The sequence below is a fragment of the Marmota monax genome, unplaced genomic scaffold, assembly GCF_021218885.2.
Source record: "Marmota monax isolate L192 unplaced genomic scaffold, Marmota_monax_Labrador192_F-V1.1 WCK01_AAM20220418_F8-fsc00023, whole genome shotgun sequence".
Lineage (NCBI taxonomy): Eukaryota > Metazoa > Chordata > Mammalia > Rodentia > Sciuridae > Marmota > Marmota monax.
The window spans coordinates 1,509,662-1,531,215 of record NW_026692907.1 but is presented as its reverse complement, the minus strand read 5'-3'; the positions used below and the strand labels follow the sequence as shown (position 1 = coordinate 1,531,215).

Sequence of the window (21,554 nt, the reverse complement as noted above, 5' to 3'; positions counted from 1 at the left end):
ACAACAATAATAAAAACAAACAAAGAACAAAAAGGAGAAGCTTGGGGCCCCACTATCCTTTGAGGATATACCTCCAATGATCCAGAGACCTCCCATTATGCCCAACCTCTTAAAGGTTCTACTACTTCCCACACTGGGAACCAAGTCTTTATCCTATAAACTTTTGGGGTCAAGATCCAAGCTATAGTAGTAAGCATGAAGGGTAGAGAGTATTATTTATTACTATTATTTTATTCTATTAAATGCAGTTTTGTTATGTGATAATGTGGAGAACAGTAGACCAAGTAGAGGTGCTTTTGGAGAATTGGTTTAGCAAATTAATAAGAGTGATTTAGCCAAATGTGGTGGCACATGCCTATAATCCTGGTGGCTTGGGAGGCTGAGACAGGAGGATTACAAGTTCAGAACCAACCTCAGCCACAAGGTGAAACCTACAGCCACCTTTACCTTACAAGTCTTTGCCCCGCCTGTGTGGCAAGGGGTTGTTCCCAGATTCACTTGCAAATTAACTCAAGCATGAATTCATGTGATATCAGGAAAAAAAATGAAAACAAATCAAACAATAACAACAACAACAAAAAAATTAGCCGAAGCAATTTATCAAAGTCCTGTCTCAAAATAAAAAACAAAGAGGGCTGGGGATGTGGATAGTGGTTAAGCACCTCTGGGTTCAATCCCTGGGGGGTGGGGTGGGGAAAAAACACATAACAACATCCTTATGGAGTCAATATTCTTTTAGGAAGAGACATACAATGAACAAATAAGTGAGAAATTAGAGTTAGATATCTAAGTCATATGAGAAAAATAAATCAGGAAAAAATAGGAATTGATGCTATTGTTGCTGCTGGTGGTGTTTCAATTTAAATTGTCACTGAGAATGCATCATTAAAGCACATACCTAAAGGAAATAGGTGAATGAGCCGGATGAGTATTTGAGGGAAGAGTGTTCTTGATCTGGGGTTCTCAAACTTTGATATGCATGTGAATTCCCTGGAAATCATATGAAAAATAGAAATTCCTGGGCATCATTCCCAGAGATTTGATTCAGAAAGTCTGTGTGGAACCCGAGAAACTTTATTTATAGCGGGCTCCAAACTGCTAATGCTGCTGGTGCTGCTGATCAGGATCATGCTTTTGAACAGCATACACTAAATTATTGCCTCACTTTCACTCATATCGCCCTTCTTTGTGTTTTTAACATAGCCAGAAGAATCCTATTAAAATGAATCAAATCATGTTACTACTATTTAAAGTATTTCAGTGGTTCCCTCATATTTAGCTAATGTTTTTGCAGTGAGTAGCAGGGCCTTATATGATCTCTGACACTTCCCTACTTCTCTACCTTTAGTCATCTACTTCTCAATCTCTTTCTGCTCTATTTGCAAGGTTTTCTTGTATTTCCTGAAATGTGAATACAAATGTCCACCTTTGTATTTGCTTTTTTTTTCTTCCTTGAACAGTCATCCCCTAGATATCTATATGGTTAATTCTCTGAACTTTTGCTTTCTTAATGAGGCTTTTGCTCATTAGTAATCCTCATCTCTACTTCTGATAAGGCATATTCTTCTTACATGTTTAACTTTTCTCATAGTCCTTATTACTGTGTCATATTTTTAATCTTTTAAGTAGTTTTATTGAGATATACTTCACATGCTATAAAATTCATCTTTTTAAAGTATAGAATTCAGTGATTTTTAGTATACTCACCAAGTTTCACAGCCATCACTACTAATTTTTGGATGTTTTCGTCACCCTCCAAAGATGCTCTATACCCATTAACAGGTATTCCCTTCTATTCACTGGCAACCACTGACTTTTTTGTCTGTATGAACACTCCTGTACAACTTGTTTGATTAAGGTATCTCATGGAACTAGTGTTATGTGGAACACAGTTTGGGACATTCTGCCTGATACCATTTTATTTTATATGTTGTTCTAAAAAATTAAATAATTTTCTTTTTTTTCCTGATTTTAAAGAAAGATATGTCTTTCTCTAATTCTTTATGCTGGCATAAATTATAATTTTATAGAATTTGCTAATGTTAGTTGCCTTGTCAAACAGGGCAAGTTGTACATAGAGAAGAGAGGAGAATATTATATTATTATGGTGTTTTGCTACTCTTCTTTTCAATGAAATATATAAATAAAATTAGGATTTCATCTTTTCTTTTGTTTCCATAAGAAAATGGTTGCTAAAAAACTAAATTTCCCCTCAAATATTAGGACATAATTGCAAATTGTTCACAATGCATCAGTGTTCCCCTCACTATAATTTAAGAGTACTTATCTAACCTAGCCATGCTTAGGGTGTTTGAGCCCTTTTTATAAGTTACGTAAGAGTTCGCTTTCTTATTTTGGAAACTCCTATGCCCTTTAGTAGGAATTGTACCTTATCCAGAAGTACATCATTTCTTCTTTGTTTATAAAATTAGAGCTATCAAAAGATAGAATTGATTGGGGCTGGGATTGTGGCTCAGCAGTAGAGCGCTTGCCTAGCATGTGCAAGGCCCTGGGTTCGATCCTCAGCACCACATAAAAATAAAATAAAGATATTGTGTCCAATTACAACTAAAAAGTAAATATATATTTTTAAAAGAATCGACTATCATAGTTCCTCTAGATGGCATATAGTTGGCTTTTGAGGATAAAGAGGAGAATTTTTTGATTATCTGAGAGCATTGCACTTTGGAAGTGCTTTTAGATACATCCAGATTTTTTATCTATTTAACATACTTTTATAAAAGTGTAAGTTTTGGTCAAGATGTTGTATTAAAATTTGAATGTACAAAGTTAAATAAGACCTGGCTATTAGCATCAAAGAATCTACTTTATAAAGGAAAGGTAAATATTACTAACTGAAATGGGAGGGCATTGATGGAGAAGGGAATACCATAGATAAAGGTATTGAGATTTGAAACAACAATAATACTAACGTGTATTTGGTATGAAAGAAGTGAAAAGTGTTAGGCCAGGACATGAGGTTAGAGATATAGGCAAGTTAGCTCTCTTTCTTTAGGTTTTGACTTAAATGATATCTTCTCAGAGAAGCCTTTTCTGACTCCCATATCTAAAGTTGTTTTTCAGCTTAGTCCCTTGACTTTATTCTTTTATAACATTTATTATAATTTGAAGTTTTATAGTTGTTCTGTTTACTGCCTTCATGAGGATAAGGGATTAGACATAATGTACTATGGGATTTAAACTTTATTCTGAACTCCCTGAAATCCTTTCAAGTATTTGATCTTTTCTCTTTCTTGAAGTACTGGGAATCACCCAGGACCTTGTGTATATAAGGCAAATTCTCTACCACTGAGCCACATCCCCTGCCCTTATTGTATTTTATTTTGAGACAAGGACTCACTAAATTGCCCAGGCTGGTCTTGAACTTGTGATCCTCTTCTTTCTGCCTCCTAAATCTCTGGGATTATAGATCTATGCCACCCAGCCCAACTACCTTTTAAGTATTTTAAACACATTGGGCATGGTGGTGCACACTGTGCATACCTGTAATCTCAGCAATTCAGAAGGCAGTGGGATCACAAATTCAAGGCCAGAGTAGGTAACTTAATGAGACTCTCAGCAACGTGGTAGACCCTGTCTCAAAATAAAAACTAAGGGCGGGGGTTGTGGCTTAGTGGTAGAGTGCTTGCCTAGCACATGCAAGGCCTTGGGTTTGATCCTCAGCACCACATAAAAATAAATAAAATAAAGGCATTGTATCCAACTACAAATAAAAAAAAATAAATATTAAAAAAAAAAAAGGAAAAGGGCTGGGTATATAGCTGAGTGGTAAAGTGCCCCTGAGTTCAATTCCCAGTATCAAAAAACAAACCAAACAACACCCCCACCAAAAAAAAAAAAAAAAAAAAAAACAAACAAAAAAACAAAACTATATATATTTTAAACTAGAAAAAAGAGGAGTCAACTTACCTTAAAAAAAAAAATCACATTGGTGTAGAATCTTACTGTATGCCAAATCCGTATTGCTACATACTGGAAATGCAAAGATGAAAACATAATCTATGCTTTCAAGAGATTGCAATCTAATTAGGAGACTGGGGTTTGTGGTCTATATATGTTCTTTCAATTGTTAGTGTCTTTAGTTCAGTGACTAAATCTTTGGGTCTTTGATAGCTTTTTATCAAATTAACTTCAGGTACCCTTTAAAGATGGTTATGTTATGCTAACTTTATGTAGTGTAGTCTCAATTAGATATATACCTTAGAAGAAAAAGTCAGGCATTTGATACATGAAGTAGGTGTTTTTTTTTTTTTTTTTTTTTAAGGCATTCTTTTTTTTTTTTTAAAGAGAGAGAGAGAGAATTTTTTAATATTTATTTATTTTTTTTAGTTATTGGCGGACACAACATCTTTGTTTGTATGTGGTGCTGAGGATCGAACCCGGGCTGCTCGCATGCCAGGCAAGCGTGCTACCGCTTGAGCCACATCCCCAGCCCCCCCCCCCTTTTTTTTAATACTGGGGAATAAACTCCTTATGCATGCTAGGCATGTGCTGTACCACAGAGCCATACCCTTAACTTCTCTTCATGAATTTTGATACTATTTATATATCATATACACGTGTGTATAGTATATGTATACATACCTGAGTATGTATGTATACATGCATATATATATATATAAATATACATACACACACACACACACATATATATATATACATATATATATACACATACACACACATATATATATATTTATTTATTTGTGTGTGTGTGTGTATAAATCTTTTTTTTTTTTTGGAGGGGGATACTGGGGATTAGAGATTAGATTTAGGGCACCCTACCACTGAGCCACATCCCCAGCTCTTTTGCTTTTTATTTTGAGATAGGGTCTTAGTAACTTGCTGAGGGTTTTGCTAAATTGTTGAGGCTAGACTTGAACTTGTGATCTTCCTCCTGCCTTCTGGGTTGTTGGGATTACAGACCTGCAGCACCATATCAGGCTATGTGCATATCTTAAGTTTTATGTACATATAACAACTTATATGATCAAGGAAAATACATCTTTTCCTGTGTGTGTAAAAGTTGAATACTTTGTTTTTCATTATATTTTTTAAAATTACCATTTCTGAGATAACTAAGTGATTGCTTCCTTTTATAGGTAAAGTGAAGAATGATGAATCTAATAAAGAAAATTCTTCAGAGATGGACTATTTAGAAAATGCCACTGTGATAGATGAATCTACATTGACACCTGAGCAGAGGCTAGGCTTGAAACAAGCAGAAGAACGCTTAGAAAGAGATCACATCTTTCGACTTGAAAAAGTATGCTGCTGTTTTAGTTATTTGGAGGGAAATATGTTTCATAGCTTTTCTTTCCTAAGTATAGCTCTCTTTATTTTAATTGATAAGACAGACTAGCATTTATCTTTCCTTTCCCTTTTTCTTTCCTTCCTTCCTTCTTTCTCTCCCTCTTTTTTTCCTGTCTTCCCTATGTTTAACAAATACTCAGTTTATGAGCCTGGCTTCATTTATTCTTCCTAGAGGTTGGCCACTGTGCCCTACTTCCTTGTTTTAGTTTTGATTGTGGCCCCCTTTTCTATAAGCAAAGTTATTGGAATATAGCTATGCTCAATTTTTAGATATTGTCTGTAGTTGCTTTCATGTTACCATGGCAAAGGTAAATTGAATAGATGCCAAATGAAACCATATGATCTTTAAAAAAAATGTTTACTCTTTTCCAAAGCTTAAAGTATTTACCAAAATGTTGCTTTGGCCCTTTATAGAATAAGTTTGTTGACCTCTAATTTATTCCTTCATTAAATAGGTACTGTGCTAGACAATAGGCATGTATTGGTGAAAATGGCCCAGTTTCTTCCCATTAGCAGTTAAAAGTCTGTTTGGATTGATGGAAACAAACTAAAATATACTACTAAAAACTTACTAGACTTTCTCCTTTTTTCCTTGCTTTTCTATCTTATCCTTTTTTTCTCCTATGTTTACTGAATAGCTACTAAGAACTAGGAACTGTCCTAGTCATTAATAATTCCTGGTTTCAACAATGAAAACACTAATAACTATTAAAGGAGAAAAATTGTCAATGTGGGTCATCATTCTTGAAAAATAAGAAAGAAAGGAAAGAAATGATATGATTTTGTTTAGTTTAGAAAAACGAGATGATATCTAGATTGAAGAATGCAATTCTGGTTACTAATAGAACTTAGGGTAGAGTATCAACTCATGAAAAGAAAAAGGAATGTCAAAGAATGGAGGCTCAGTCTGTGGTTATAGAGCACTTGCGTAGAAGTGCTAGCATGTGTGAGGAATTGGGTTCAATCCTCAGCACCACATAAAAATAAATAAAATAAAGGTATTGTGTCCATCTACAACTAAAAAAATTTTAAAAAATAAAAAGGAATGGAGACTCATAAGGTATAATATAAGCTCATAATATGTAGCTAGTGTCAAAGTATTCTAATTAGAATAAAGTCTTATTTGCAATTTGCAGTTCTATCATTACTTAGTCTTCCAACTTTCTAAGCCTGAAATTAGTAGTTATTTCTGGATATGTCCATTGTCAAGATAAAATTGAGTGCCTTTCCTGTGTCATCAGCTGGTGATAGTTAAATCCAGGCAAGCCTGACATTTTTAAAAACAAAAAATTTTTCAAAAAAAATGACACTGCTTTTCTAAGAGTTCACTAGATAGAGACTAAAACAAGTAAGCACACAATAGTAGTAATATGATTTGAAAAGGGATCATAGACAAAAGAGTGATTGACTTGAGTCAGTGTCCTTGGCATTTTTTTTTTACCAATTTTGTATACTCATTAAGAATGTTATCCTTAAGTTCATTTCATTTCATCAGGTCCTTTGGTGCTCAGTGTACCCATAGATTAATTTAAAAATAAATATATAGATTTTTCCTTGTACCAAAGAAGACATAAATCCAAACCATTAGATTAAGTGGGCAGATTTCCCTATAAGTGAATACTAAGTACTGACTTAGAAATACTTTGAATCTTCACGCTCAGAAATCTGTATTCTAGCTTGTCTACAGAAAGTTGAAAAAAGGTTAGTTTATGGTAAAATAAAGTTTTGTAACTATAAAAAAGGGAGATATTTGAACAGTTTTCATATATCTCTTCTTTGAAACTAGAAACATTATGATGATGAAAGCATTTTTGTCTTATTTAATTTTTGTCTATAACAATACCTTGCACATAGCAGTTTGTTCATAATTAGAGGGAGTATATATAGTAGTCAAGTGCATGGAATTTGGAATCGCTGATTCTAGTTTTGCCACTTACTGGGTGGATAACATTGGCTATGTTATGTAGCCTTTTAAATCTCTTTTTTTTTCATTAGAGATTGATAAAAATAATACCTAGCTCATGGAACTAATTATGAGGATTAAGTAAGACAATACAAGTTAATTCTTGGCACAAGATCTGGTAGTTTGTAAGCACCAAATAAAGATTAGCTCCTTGTAAACTGAATTATTTTACCAGGCAGGGTAATTTTTATTATTTAGTAAATAAGGAGATAGAAGCAGGCTGTAGTGATAAAGATTCAATGTCAGTTAAGATATCATCTGAGATTAAGAAAATCAGAATAAAGTGAGAGAATCTTTTTGTCAGAAGCTTCAGTGAATTGAATATTAAAGATCAACCTGAAATAAAAACTGAACATTGCTGAAGTTTCAGTGTAAGGCATTAGAAACAGTGTTTCAAGGGCTGGGGTTATAGCTCAGTGGTGGAGCACTTGCCTAGTAAGTGTGAGGCACTGGGTTTGATTCTCAGCACCACATATAAATAAATAAAATAAAATAAAGGTCCATTGATAAGAAAGAAAGAAAGAAAGAAAGAAAGAGAGAGAGAGAGAAGAAGAATAATAATAATAAGAAGAGTAGTTTTAAAATTTAGCATTTATTTATTGCATTTTTGTAATTTTTTATTTTGCAACTTTTTTTTTTTTTTTTTTTTTTTTGTGGTGCTGGAGATTGAACTTGGGACCTTGTTGGTTAAGTGCTTTGCCACAGAGCTATATCCCTAGGCTCTTTATTTTAACAATCTTATGAGTAGAGTATTGGCTTCAAATTCAGACATGCATGAATTGAAATTCAGTATCACCTACGCAGTATATTGGTGTATTCTTGTGAATATTGTAGTCTATATGAGCTTTTTGTTTTCACAGCTGAACACAAATAATCAAGAAATTATAATAATGAAAAAAATTATAAAAATAATACCAATCGTATTGAATTATTAGGGGAATTAAAAGGATAAATTGCATATGAAACACCTAGCACAGTGCCTTGTACCTGGCAGGAAATCAGTAATTATTTAAAAAAAAATTTTTTTTTGTAGTTGTGTATGGACAGAATGCCTTTATTTTATTTTTTATTTTTATGTGATGATGAGGGTTGAACCCGGTGCCTTACACATGCTACGCAAGTGCTCTGCCACTTAGCTACAGCCCCAGCCCGAAATCAGTAATTATTGTTTTATTATTATTTTGAGAATACATATACAAAATAATAAGTAAAGTATTGTCACTCTCAGGGGTTTGAGGAAGTCTCCAGAGACAGGGGAGACATCTATTCAAGTTCTCCAGGTTCTTGACCATGTTGTAGAAAATAATTTGAAGATGAATCAGTGCTCACTTTGGTAGCACATGTACTAAAGAGGCATCAGAAAAGCTGGGCATAGTGTCCCAAATCCCAGTGACCAGGAGGCTGAGGCAGAAGGATCCCAAGTACAAAGCCAGCTTCAGCAACTCAGTGAGGCCCAAGCAACTTAGGGAGAGCCTGTCTCAAACACAAAAAGGGCTGAGAATGTGACTCAGTGGTTAAGTGTCCCTGGGTCCATTCCCTGGTACCAAAAAAAAAAAAAAAAAAGGATGTTTCAGTGGCAGAGAGAAAAGTTCATTGTAAAGCAGAAGTCACATTCAAGGGCTGAGGGCAGACATGCTCTAAGGTTGAGCTCTGTGCTTAACTGCTTGGTTTCCTGTTAATATTGTCTAGGGGATGAGTTTGTGTAGGAGGGATAAATATTCATAGGATTTCCTTGAATTGGAAGGTTCTTCAGGAACCCTGCTCAATTTTACTGACCTGAGAGCACAGTCATCTTGTAGTTAGGTAGAAAGTTGTTTGGTCTAATCAGATACTGGCAGGATGTCTGATTTAGCAAGAGTAGCTCAGGAATTGCTGGTGTGAGCTGCCTGACCTCACCTGCTCCCCCTGTTCCCTATCTCACTGTGACTGATACTTTACTATGTCAAATTGTTGTTTTCTTCAAAGTTGTTACCTTACAAGGTTATCCATTTATTCCTATGATATTGTGGTTGATTGGAATGTTTTCTTAGAACTCACCTTTTGAAATTGTCTTGCATATGTGTGATCTGTTCCTTTGAAATTCCCTAATGATGGTAGATTTTATTTTATTTTTTTTGTAATCATAAAGAATAAAAGATAAACTGAGTGCAATGGTACCAAGTAATTTCACCAATGTGGGAGGCTAAGGCAGGAGGTTTGCAGGTTTAAGATCGGCCTCAGTCACTTAGTAAGGCTTTGAGCGATTTGGTAAGACCCTGTCTCAAAATTAAAAAATAAAATAAAAAGGACTGGGGTTATAGCTTAGTGGTAAATCGCCTCTGGGTTCAATCCCCAATACCATAAATAAATAGATAGATAGATAGACAGACAGACTAAAAGTGTGAAATCAGGACAATGAGGACAGCATTGGAATAAGACTAAGTAAGTAGCAAGATTACCTTTCTTATCTTACATTAGGACCTAAAGATGATATTGGATGAGTAGTAAATACATTTAGCATTATTATAATGTTGTTTAAAATTTGTATATAAAATGTGATGCTGAAAGGAAAGCGAAGAACGGGGAGACAAGCGAGCAAGGAATGAAAGATGGAGAGCAGGCAGAGATACATATGAGAGTTTATTTGTCACAGATGACAAATAAAGGCACATCTCTCCATAGATGGAGAGAGGCAAAACAGGCTTGGGGTTTGGGACTTTTATGGGGCAGACTCAGGGATTAGAGCTAGGTGAGTCCTAATGCGGTGGTTAAAGGTGGGGTTGGTATGAGGGGGTGGTGAGCCTTTCTCAGAAAGGGCAGGAAAGCGAAATTTTCTTAAAATGGCGCTGTCACTTAAGGTGGTCATCTAGATGCTAAGCAAGGACCTTATATTCCCCCCTTTTTTGTTTGTTATTGGGCCACTTAAGGGACAGGGGCATAGATCAATCTTCTGTAGCTTTTTCCTGCTGGGAAGAGGCAGTGTCTGGACCCTTGTTAGGGGCATGGGGTATCACTGAGGCAATGATGATAGTCAGGAGGTGCAGGGTAATGCTGACTCTGGATGACCCAAATTGGTGAGGGTTTGGAAGTCCTGTAACAGAAGCTGGTTCACAGTTTGGTTAGAGAACCTTTGAATCTGACCTTGAATAAATCTAATGATGTAGGGGCAAGCATTAGCAAAAGGCCTGTGACAAGGAGAGAGGTCAGGAAAGGAAGTGCCCACTGGAGAAGAGGGTTACTTAGCTGCCATCCTTCAGTTCCAGTTGTAGTGGGAAGCCTTGAGGCCTGAAGGAGACCAGAGATAAAGGGGGCATTAGTAATTTTTTACTGACGTTCCCTTGGTGGTAAAAAATCTGTGCACCATCCAAATAGCAGAGTGGGAGAGAAGTATGTGGAAAGTGTATTTAGAGTCATTGTAGACATTGAGGGAGGCTCCCTTTGCCAAAGTGAAGGCTCTGATAAGGGCAACAAGTTCAGCTTGCTTATTGGATGCATTACTGGGGAGGGGAGCTGCTTCCACAACCAAGGTTATGGAGACTGTAGCATACCCTGCCCGACCAACTCCCTCCTGAAGGAAGGAGAGCCATCTGTGAACTATGTGTATGTTGCCTGGAGCAAGGAGCCTTCCTGTATGTGGGAGGGATGTGAAAGAAACTCCTCCAGTTTCAATGCATGAATAGGTAAGAGGAGAAGAGGAGGAAGAATCCTGAGGAGCAGGGAGGAGAGTATGTGTGGAAAGTAAAACTGGGATCTTCCATCAGGGAAACCTGTAGAGCAAAAGATGACGGGGGAGTGGGGAGTAAGGAATGTAAGCCCTTGTAGGTGAGGAGTTCCTTTAGATGATGGGGAGCCGGTATGGTGAGTGGGTCCCCAAAGGTGAGTTTCTTTGACTCATTAATGAGTAGAAAGGCTGCGGACAATGTTCTTCCTAGGCAAGGGCCCCATTCCTGAACAGTAGGGTCAAGACCCTTCAGTAGATAAGCCACAGGGGCAAAGGTTAGACCTAGCATGTGTCTAAGGACCCTTAGAGCAAATCCCTGCTTTTCAGCTGTGTAAAGGTAAAATGGGCGTGTGAGATCTGGGAGATAGAAAGTTTTGAAGTCGTTCTTCTGTGTTGTAGCCAAGAGAAAAGTTAAATTGACACTTTTTCGCCCCCCCTTTTTTTTTCCTTAGGCCTCTTATCAAGCCTACTGAGTCTGTCCTTTGTATTTCAATGTTAGCTTCAATGTGGCCTTGGCCAGGGAGTTTGCTGCCTATGGCTTTATAATGTAGGAGAGTTCTGTGTCCCTTGTTTGTCTAGAAGTAGGGTCTCTGCAGGAATCTAGAGCTTAAGTGGCAAGTAGAAGCTGGGCAGGGGAGCAAGAGGAGCAAAGGGAAGGTATAGAATGGAGAAAAGAGAAAGCCTGCACATAGAGATTTTCTTCCATTTTCCTGAGTGCTCGCAGAAGTTATGAAGATTGGAATGTTGAATTGGTCGATGGGCCTTTAGATCAGGAGCCAAAGGAGTAGGGCTAAGTATGGCGAGGAGGCAGCCGAGAGGTGAGGCAGCCGAGAGGTGAGTCAGATGGGATTTGGAGTTCCACATGGCAAGTTGGAGTCTGGAACTGAGAGAAGGGAGAGGAGTCTTGGTTGCCTGGCCAGGGCTTTCGTGAGCCTTGCTGAGGAGCTGAGAACCAAGACCCAAGAGTGAACTCACAAGGGGAAGGGATTGGAAATTCTCCATGGTGAGTTGGTGTGAAGTTGCCAAGGGGAAGGGATGGGCGAGAATCTTGGTGCCTGGCCAAGATCTAAGTTCTAGCGAGGAGACTTGTTACTGGCATCTCTAGATAGTAGACTTGTAAGGAGGAGGGGAGGGGAAGAGTGAAGTCACCCAAATGAGGATGGAGTGTAGATGAAGAAAAAGAGCACTAAGTGAATGGAAGAAGGTGTGTGGTAATTGTGCTGGGTCCTCAGGCCAGGATCCCAAAGCAGCACAGATTCCCTGAGGGGAGAGCAAAACTCATGGGAGAATGTGACCAAGTCACTGGCATCAATGAAAGAGAAGTATCGAAGGAATAATCACACACACACCTGGGATAAGAAGCAGGTTTATTGTCAGGAGCCTGACAAGGCTGCTCTGCAAAAAAAGAGGGACAGCAGCAGCAAGTAGGGAGGGCAGGTATTTTGATTGGGCCATAAAATGGAGGGGTTTTTTGAGATGGATGTGAATGGGCTCGTGTTGTGAGGCGATAGAAGGACTTGAAACATCCCAGACAGTAGGGTCCACCTCGGAAGTGAGTAATGGGAAGGCACTGGCAGAAGGAATAGGGGATGGTCTTAAGGTAAGGGTGAGGATCAGGGGAGTGGCAAGCGAGTCTGGATGGAAGGATATATGAGGGGAGAAGGAAAGCATAGCCCCTAACTCTGTGAGGATGTCCCTTCCCATAAGAGGAACAGAGCACTGTGGAATGACTGAAAAGGAGTGGGTAAAAATTAGAGAGCCCAAAGCGTAAACAAGGCTAGGTGTCTGTAAGGGTTTGTAGTAGGTTTCCAAAACTCCTAGAAGACTGAATATATAGCCCAGGTGTCTAGGAGGAAGAAGACAGGCCTACCTAAAATACACATAGTTACTGTGGGTTCCCATGGAGTGATGGTAGTGGTCAGGTGATGGGGACCTGGGCCTTGTCAGTCCTCTGCAGCCAGTCCTAAGAGTTGGAAAGGGAAACCAGAAGGGCTGGATGGCTGGGGCCCTCTATGAGCTCAGGGATAGTCAACGGCCTAGTGTCCCTCCTGATGGCATTTAGACAGCCCCCGAGGCTTGTGAGGCCTGGGACATGTATGAGCCCAGTGACCCATCTGACCACATTTAAAACAGGGTCCAAGTGGTCCTGAGGGACCCTTCCATGGGCCAGTGGAACCAGGGACAGATGCTGAGGCCAGATGGATGGCTTGAGCAAGCATCTGGCATTTCTGCTTCTGGGCCTTCTCATCTCTCCCATTATTATACACCTTAAAGACACTCCTAGAACCTCAGCTTGAGGAGTTAGGAGCCCCCTCTTGAGGCACCTTAGTTTGGCCTTAATATCGGGGAAACTCTGTGAGAAGTAGTAGGTCATTAGTACTCCCATCTGGAGTCTCAGTGTTCACATTAGTATATTGTAATAAAGCCTTGGTCATGTGGTCTAAAAATGCTGAAGGGCTTTCATTTTTATCTTGGATGACTTCCTGGAGCTTTTCATAATTGATAGTCTTATGGGCTGCCTTTCTAAGTCCTCCCTTAAGACAACTAATGAATTGGTTTTTACAAGTTACTCCTCCAGGTGAATTATAATCCCAATTGGGGTCCTGATCAGGGACCGCATAAGTGCCAATCAGATGGGTAGGGGAGATCTGGTGTACCTCTTCAACATGAGTTCTAGCTCCCAAACTCACCTGCGCTCCTCAGGCAGGAGGGTGTTAGACAAGATCATATGGACATCATGAAAGGTAAAATCATATGATTGAGTCAGATAATGAAACTCTTTGATATATGTAGTGGGGCTTGACGTATAGAACCCAAGCGGCTTTTCTGTGAAAGTTCTGACAAAGAGAAAGGCACATGAACCCAGATTACACCATCTACCCCAGCCACCTCGAGTAGAGGACACACAGGTGGGGCTGGGCAGTGGCAGCCTGTAAGCAGGAGGAGAGAAGGGCAGAGGAGCTGAGGGGATAGTTGTTGCAGTGGCTTCATCAGAAAGAGAATTGTGGTATGGTGGGTGTTCATCCACTGGGTTGAAGGAAGAGGAGTAGGATTTTCTGTCCCTTTGGAAGCATGCGTAGGGGAGGTAAGAGTTAAGAGGATTTGTGCAGGAGAGCAAGAGTTGCAGAGAGAGGGCTTAGGACGTAGAGAGGAGAAAGCCTGAACATATGATATCTCTTTCCATTTTCCTGAACATAACAGATGAGAAGATCCCTGATATTGGGATCTAGAGTGCAGTTAAGCAGCCATTTAGAGTCCAAAGGATATTGAAGCCAGATGTGATTGCACAAATGGATAAGTTTTGGGGGTTTTAGGTCCGGGATGAGAGAGAGAAAGAGAGAGCCTAGGTTAGCCTCTAGCCATAGCCTAGAGGCGTATGGGAGGGAATGGATGAGGAGCCACCCATGGTGAGATGTAAGAGGTGAGTTTAGAGGTAGAACGTCCCCAGTCTCTGGTATCACCCAGTCGAGAGGATGGTGGACTCAGGGGGTCTTCACCACTGCTGGGTAAGCGTTGGGGCCTGTAGAGGCACTTGGGTGCTTGGCCAGAACTACATAGGGACAGAAGCTGTAGCGATTAACCCAAGGCTGGGAGGTCTCACCAGGAACAACTCCCAGTCACCCTGAGTGGTTTTTCTCAAAGCTCAGGACCCAAATAAAAGACCACCTATAGACCCCGTTGACAGTAGGGATCCGCTGTAGTTGTGAAAGCTGTGGCTGGGAGTGCCCCGGATCACATGGTAACCCTGGGAGTGCCAGATGATCAATGGTCACTTCCTGGGACCCACAGGTTGTTTAGGTGGAATGGAGACAGGGGTCTTACCTGGAATGTCTGGTGGTGGGTACAGAGAGGGTATTTGGCAGAATGGGGAGCCTGGTCCCACGATGAAATTTGGATCTGCCCTGGGGTTGCTCAGTGACCCTCAAAGAGGGGAGCAGGCACACCAGGGAACCCAATCCTAGGTTTTGGCACCAATGAAAGGAAAGCAAGGAATGGAGATAGGCAAGCCGAGAAATGAAAGATGGAGACTAGGCAGAGATACACATGAGAGTTTATTTGTCAGAGCTGGCAAATAAAGGCCCATCTCTCCATAGACGGAGAGAGGCAAAACAGACTTGGGGTTTGGGACTTTTATGGGACAGCCTCAGGAATTAGAGGTGGTCGGAATGTGGGGGGTGGGGTGGGAGTGGGGATATGCCCTTGGGTGGGAGAGAATGTGGGTGGTGAAGGATTGGTTGGTATGAGGGAGTGATGAGCCTTTATCAGAAACAACTTTGGGTGGGAAAGTGAAATTTTTCTTAAAATGTTGACTGTCACTTAAGATGGCCGTCCAGATGCTAAGCAAGGACCTTACAGTGACTACCTGGAAAAGTACTTGGATGTATAAGTACTGATTTGTTTATTAAAAACTATTCCTTATTGCTTTTGTCTGTCTGTCATGGAATTGTTATATTCATTTATATGGTCAATACTTTACTTCTTTGTTTTTTGAAAAAAAAAAAATTAAAAAAAAAAAAGCATTTTTAAAAAACTTGTCTCTTCAGCGATCACCAGAGTATACCAATTGCCGATACCTGTGCAAACTTTGCTTGATTCACATTGAAAACATCCAAGGAGCTCATAAACATATAAAAGAGAAACGACATAAAAAAAATATTTTGGTAAGTTCTTTTAAAAAAACTATATTTGTTTTTAAATGGTAAAACTCTATATTAAGTGTTTTTTATTTATGAACCTAAAAATGAGGTATTTTCCAGTTTTACTTTAGTAACTGATATGATAGCCTTGAGAGTTGTGATTGCCTTCTTTATCTTTATTGGTCATTAGCTTTTCAAGACCAGTTTGTTTATCCTGAAAAATGTTGAATGTCAGTTCCTAAGTTTATATCTGTCTAGTAAAATTTGTCACTCTATTTGATATTTATTGAGTACTAGATCTCGGCATTAATGAATATGATAATTACAGTTCCTGTCTTTACTGTTTCTAAAAACTGGTGAATAAGGGTTTAAGTGTAATGAGTCTTATTAAAAGATGGGGGTAAGGAAATGTGCAAAGATATTTTACTTGATGTAGAATAGGGAAGGTATCGCTGAGAAATTGACATTTGAGTTGAACCATAAACTAGTAGTTTTTTTTTTAGTTGTAGTTTTGCACAATACTTTTATTTTGTTTGTTTATTTATTTATTATATTTATTTTTTAGTTGTACACAATACCTTTATTTTGTTTTATATTTATGTGGTGCTGAGGATCGAACCCAGGGCCTCGCACGTGCTAGGCAAGCGCTCTTCTGCTGAGTCACAACCCCAGCCCTGTTTGTTTATTTTTATGTGGTGCTAAGGATCGAACTCAGGGCTTCACGTGTGCTGTGTGAGCACTCTACCACTGAGCCACAACCCCAGCCCCATAAACTAGTATTTTAAAGTGAAAAAAGGTGGGGAGAATTTTACATAAAATAGTATGAATAAAGGTCTATAGGTGAAAAACTGTGAAAGAATCTATAAGATGGGAGCAAAGAACTACTGAATAGAGTATGACATGAAACTAGAGAAGTGCAGATCATGCAAGACTTTCTAAACTTTTGACTTTGGGAATTTGTAATTTTTTAGTTATTTTTATTAAATATCTCATAGATACAGATAGAAGTAGAATGATTTTTAAAATATATTAGAATATTAGTTTTTTAATTTTTCTTTTTAAAGTTGTAACACTAATACTGTATAACCTCTCATTTCTAAGTCTCAGTTCAGGAATCTTCTTACTCCTTCCCTCTGTTCTCAAGCAGTTGTTGCACACCTTGATCAGAAAACCTAATATACTATATTCTGATTGTCTGCCTACCTTCCCTTTTAGATTAACATATCTAATAGTCAAATTGAGCAGATTTAGTTTTTTATTTATTTTTTATATTTGAATTATTTCTGATAGTGTTGGGCACACAGTAGCTGCTCATTACATTTTTTATTGAAAAAAAAAAAAGGAGGAAGAAGGAGAAGAAGAATGAGCCAGCTGGGTGCAGTGGTGCATTCCGCAAACCTATAATCCAGCTGCTCTGGAAGCTAAGGCAAGAGGATCACAAATTTGAGGCCAACCTGGTCAATAAGGAGACCCTGTCTCAAAATAAAAATAACTAAGAATGTAGCTAAGTGGTAGAGTTGCTTCTGAGTTTATTCCCCAGTACTGCTAAATAAAACAAATAAATAGGGCAATGTTTGTTTGTGTTTTGATACTAATGACCAATAAAGATAAAGAACCCAAGTTTGTTTTACCACTGAGCACATCTCCAGTGCACCCCCCCCACCGCCCTTTTTTTTTTAAATTTTGAGACAGGGTCTCACTAAATTGCTTATGCCCTTGCTGAATTTGCTGAGGCTGACCTCAAACTTGAGATCCTTCTGCCTCAGCTTCCCGAATCACTGATATTACTAGCATGCACTATCACTCCTGGTTTGTATAGTTCTTTTAATATGCTGGTAAATTTGATTTACAAGTATTTTGTTGAGGATTTATTGAAGTTTTTAAACAGGAGAATAAATTGTACCAATATGGAGAATGGGATGAAGCCTAAAGATTGGAAATGAGAGACTAAATAAGAGACTTTTGCCTCTTGGACAAGTTTTCCTAGCCTAACTAATTCTTTCTGAAATTCATCAGGAATCCACTACTGAGCACACCCTCAACCCTCATCTTGATCTTTTCAAATAGGATTAGGGACTTTCTTACCTCAGATGCTATTTTCACTATATGGAGTACTCTCCCCCCAGAAACTTAAATGTCTCACTCTTTCACTGCATTCAGGTCTCTAAGTGTATGTGTTCAAAATGGCCTTCTTTATCCACATGGTTCGAAAACAATGCCCCCTTGCCATTATTCTGTAGCCTCACACCCTGTTTTATTTTTTCTTATACTTTTTTCTTTTTATTTCTACTTGACATGATATCTATTTGTCTATTATCTTTTCCTCTTAGCTAGAATGTAAGTATATCAGGAGAATATAAGGATAATCGTTGACATGAGTATATCAGTGAGAATATTTGATGGAATATCCTAAAGGAAGTAGCATAGGTTTCATTCATAGCATCGACAGAGAAGTATTATTGCATCTATGTTGATTAGTTATGATTGAAGATCTGCTATATCTTAAGATAGTCTTTTTGCTACAACAAAATCATCAGCTGTTTAACTTATGTTGACTTTGATATGAATTTGAGAATTTATGTAAATAGTACAATAGAACAAATTTTAAAAAATTAAAAGTAATCTTCCTACCGCATCTCTCATTCTTTGTATTTTGCCTCACAACAACAGAAGTATCTGTCCCTTTTGTTTACTTCTGTATATCTAATGCATAGAAGGTGAATATTTTATTATTACTTCTTTCCTTCCTTCCTAAATATAAGGACATTAAAATAGAAACTTTTTATATTATTGTTGTGAAATGTTACATTAATAGGAAAAACAGGAAGAAAGTGAGCTTCGTTCTCTGCCACCTCCTTCCCCTGCCCACTTGGCTGCTTTAAGTATTGCAGTTGTTGAATTAGCAAAAGAACAAGGAATAACAGATGATGACCTCCGAGTCCGTCAGGAAATTGTGGAGGAAATGTCAAAGGTTATAACAACATTTTTACCAGGTACAAACTTTTTATATTTAATTTTAAAAAATCACAAAATAATGTACTTCCTCTTGAACTAAGGTAAATTTATGATTTTATTTTTCCTTCTTAAAAGCACATGACTTTGATTATTTTATGAATAACTTTGGTGAAGAAGATATTTCAGAAAAGGAAAATTGAGAATTATAGTACAGCATAATTTTATAATAAGAAAAATTATTTTAAAATGCCAAATATTGATAATTTCTTAGTGATCACATATTTCATGTTAGTTTCCCAGTATTATTTTTTATGAATGGACTTTTTAAAAAGTTGTATTATTTCCAATGTAAATATTATTGTCACTTAATAAAATTCCTATTGACTGATGGTAGGAAAAAAATTAAGGAAAAACTTCAGATAAAGATTATTTTTTGGTGCAAGATGGGTATCAGGTCAGGTGTATTTATCTGTGGACTATTTGCTAAACCCATGTCATTTTTTTTTTTTTACATTATCTTATGGTTTAAGTAAGTGTATATTGTAAATAAAGACTCATTTCTTAACATCAAAGGTCTTTTGGATATTTGATAAATTATATAGATCCATTGTGAGATTCATAAGAAATAATAGCAAATTAAAATTGAAAATGGAAAAATTTTATTTCCTTCTGTCTTTTGTCATAAATAATTCATTTAATCCTAATTGAAATTATGTATAAAAATAATTCAATATTTTGATAATGGAAATGAATTTTTAATGATTTTAATGACTTGGATGACTTTCTGACATTCTGCAAGTTTTGAAAAGTAGACTTTTATATATACAACTGAGTATAAACTTAAACTTTTAAAAAACAAAACCACCTGTCTAATCAGTATCAACCATGCATAGTATTTTCAACTTACTTTCTGGTGAGAGCCTTTAAAAATATACCTTGGTAATAGTATTTTTAAAATTTTTGATAGTCTGAGGAAGATGTGTATGGGTAGTGTAGATCCTGATGTTTCTATTTATTTTGTTCTGTGAACTCTTGAGGGCTACGAAATGTTTTGTTTTAGATTTGTAACATCAGTTAACTTGATTTCACTTTGTATTTTTAAAAAGCATTTGCACTAGATGCCTATGATCATTTCCCCAAAGTACTATCTCTTATATTTATATAATTATCTAAAATAAATAAATGTAGTTTGTGACAGTATTACTGTAGCCAGGTTAGTACATTTGTTACAGTTGTATATTGAATGCTAAATATATTCTCAGTCATTCCAAAATAAATTTTAACTAAAATTTTGTTTGAACACTGAACTTTTATGAGTAATTTCTCTCTCCCCATTCTATATCTGTACCCCAAAATTGGGAAACATTATTATTATATTATAAAGGTATTAGAAAAGTTCCCATTCTTCTATAATCATTATATTAGAAATGAAAGACATAGAATTGAAATATGCATATATATTTTTCCTTCTGCTGTTTTTTAGAGCTCCTATATTTGCACGTGGTTTCATGCTTTTATTGTTTTCCCTTTATTACAGAATGTTCACTTAGGTTGTATGGCTCGTCTCTGACTAAGTTTGCTCTAAAAAGTAGTGATGTTAATATAGATATAAAATTTCCTTCTAAGGTAAGTACTTAGAAAGAACCCTTTCCTGTTAATCTTAATCAGTACCTCATAATTTTAATGGATTATCTTTTTAGAGAGGGGGTAGGGGAATATAAAACTCTGACTTGTAGAGTGTTATTGTGATTAAATAGTGCTTTTGGAAATTTCTGCTAAGTTTCAGATGAAGGGAAGGTAAAAAAAATATATGGGATGGAGGAAAAAGGAAGCAGAAGAGGAAGACAATAAAAGGGAAAGAGGTTTTATTTGAATATCTTAAATAGCTATCACTTCTGAAGCACTATAGAAAATGAAAAGAGTTTTGAAACCATACATCTGGGTTCAAAGTTTGACTGCAAAGAGCATGTTACTACTTGACTTTTTTTTCAGTTGTAGATGGACACAATACCTTTATTTAATTTACTTACATGTGGTGCTGAGGATCAAACCTAGTGCCTCATGCGTGCTGGGCAACTGCTCTACCACTGAGCCACAACCCCAGCTCACTACTTGACTTTTGGGTCCGTGTTTCCTCCTTTCCAAAACAGGGATAATGACTTTTATATTAAATTATTTATATATAATGACTTAAACAGTACTTTTGGAAATTTCTCCTTCCCACCTCATATATTCATGTGTTAGTACCTGGTACGTGATGGATACTATGAATTAGTAGCTATTATCATTGGTGACAATGTCAGTATTGGTTAGCATTGCTAACATTGCTTATTTATTGATGTAAAACATTTAAAATAATCAGTCAAAATTATGTTTAAAATTGTTTTAATAATTTTATGCTTAATGAAATTTGATTTGGGTGAAAACTTGTTTTTTTAATTTTTAACTTGATATATTTACTTTACAACTAATTTGTGATGATGATGATGATTGGTGGTGCTGAGAATTGAACCCAGGGCCCTATGCATGTGAGGCAACTACCAACTACCAACTGAGCTATAGCCCCTTTAATAATTTGTGATTATTAAAGACTTAAATAGTAACAAAATACCCTTTAAACATTTGATAAGCTTGTTATAGTAAATAATATTTTAATGTAAGCCTTTTGGCCGAGCTGCCAGTTGTCTTATGTACTATGAAGTTCTTACCTTAAAAAATTCTTATTAACATTCATTAAAGTAAACTTGCTTCTTTTTCACTTGTTTTGTTGTAGAATTTTAGAACCTTTTCTCAATGTGAGAACCCATTAATTTTAAGAGTGTTTCTAGAATGTTAATGCTGTATTTATTACATTCTATTTCTGAAAAAAGATTTACTGACATAGTGAGATGCAGGGGTAGCTTAGTGGTAGAGTCTAGCATGTGCTAGGCTCTGGATTTCAAAATTTATTGAACATAAAAGTGAA

At 37.1% G+C, this 21,554-nt stretch overlaps 1 protein-coding gene across 9 annotated transcripts in view; it reads left to right on the top strand.

The window, feature by feature from the left end:
• The window catches only part of Tut4 (terminal uridylyl transferase 4), a 127,978-nt gene that overhangs the window by 40,372 nt on the left and 66,052 nt on the right, over nucleotides 1-21,554 (top strand). For all 9 annotated transcript variants that reach the window (XM_046451161.2, XM_046451157.2, XM_046451160.2 and 6 more), the window contains 4 exons: nucleotides 5,124-5,287; nucleotides 15,542-15,658; nucleotides 18,450-18,627; nucleotides 20,127-20,215. In XM_046451161.2, coding sequence (XP_046307117.1) covers nucleotides 5,124-5,287; nucleotides 15,542-15,658; nucleotides 18,450-18,627; nucleotides 20,127-20,215 — 548 coding nt within the window. The remainder of the gene's footprint in view (nucleotides 1-5,123; nucleotides 5,288-15,541; nucleotides 15,659-18,449; nucleotides 18,628-20,126; nucleotides 20,216-21,554) is intronic.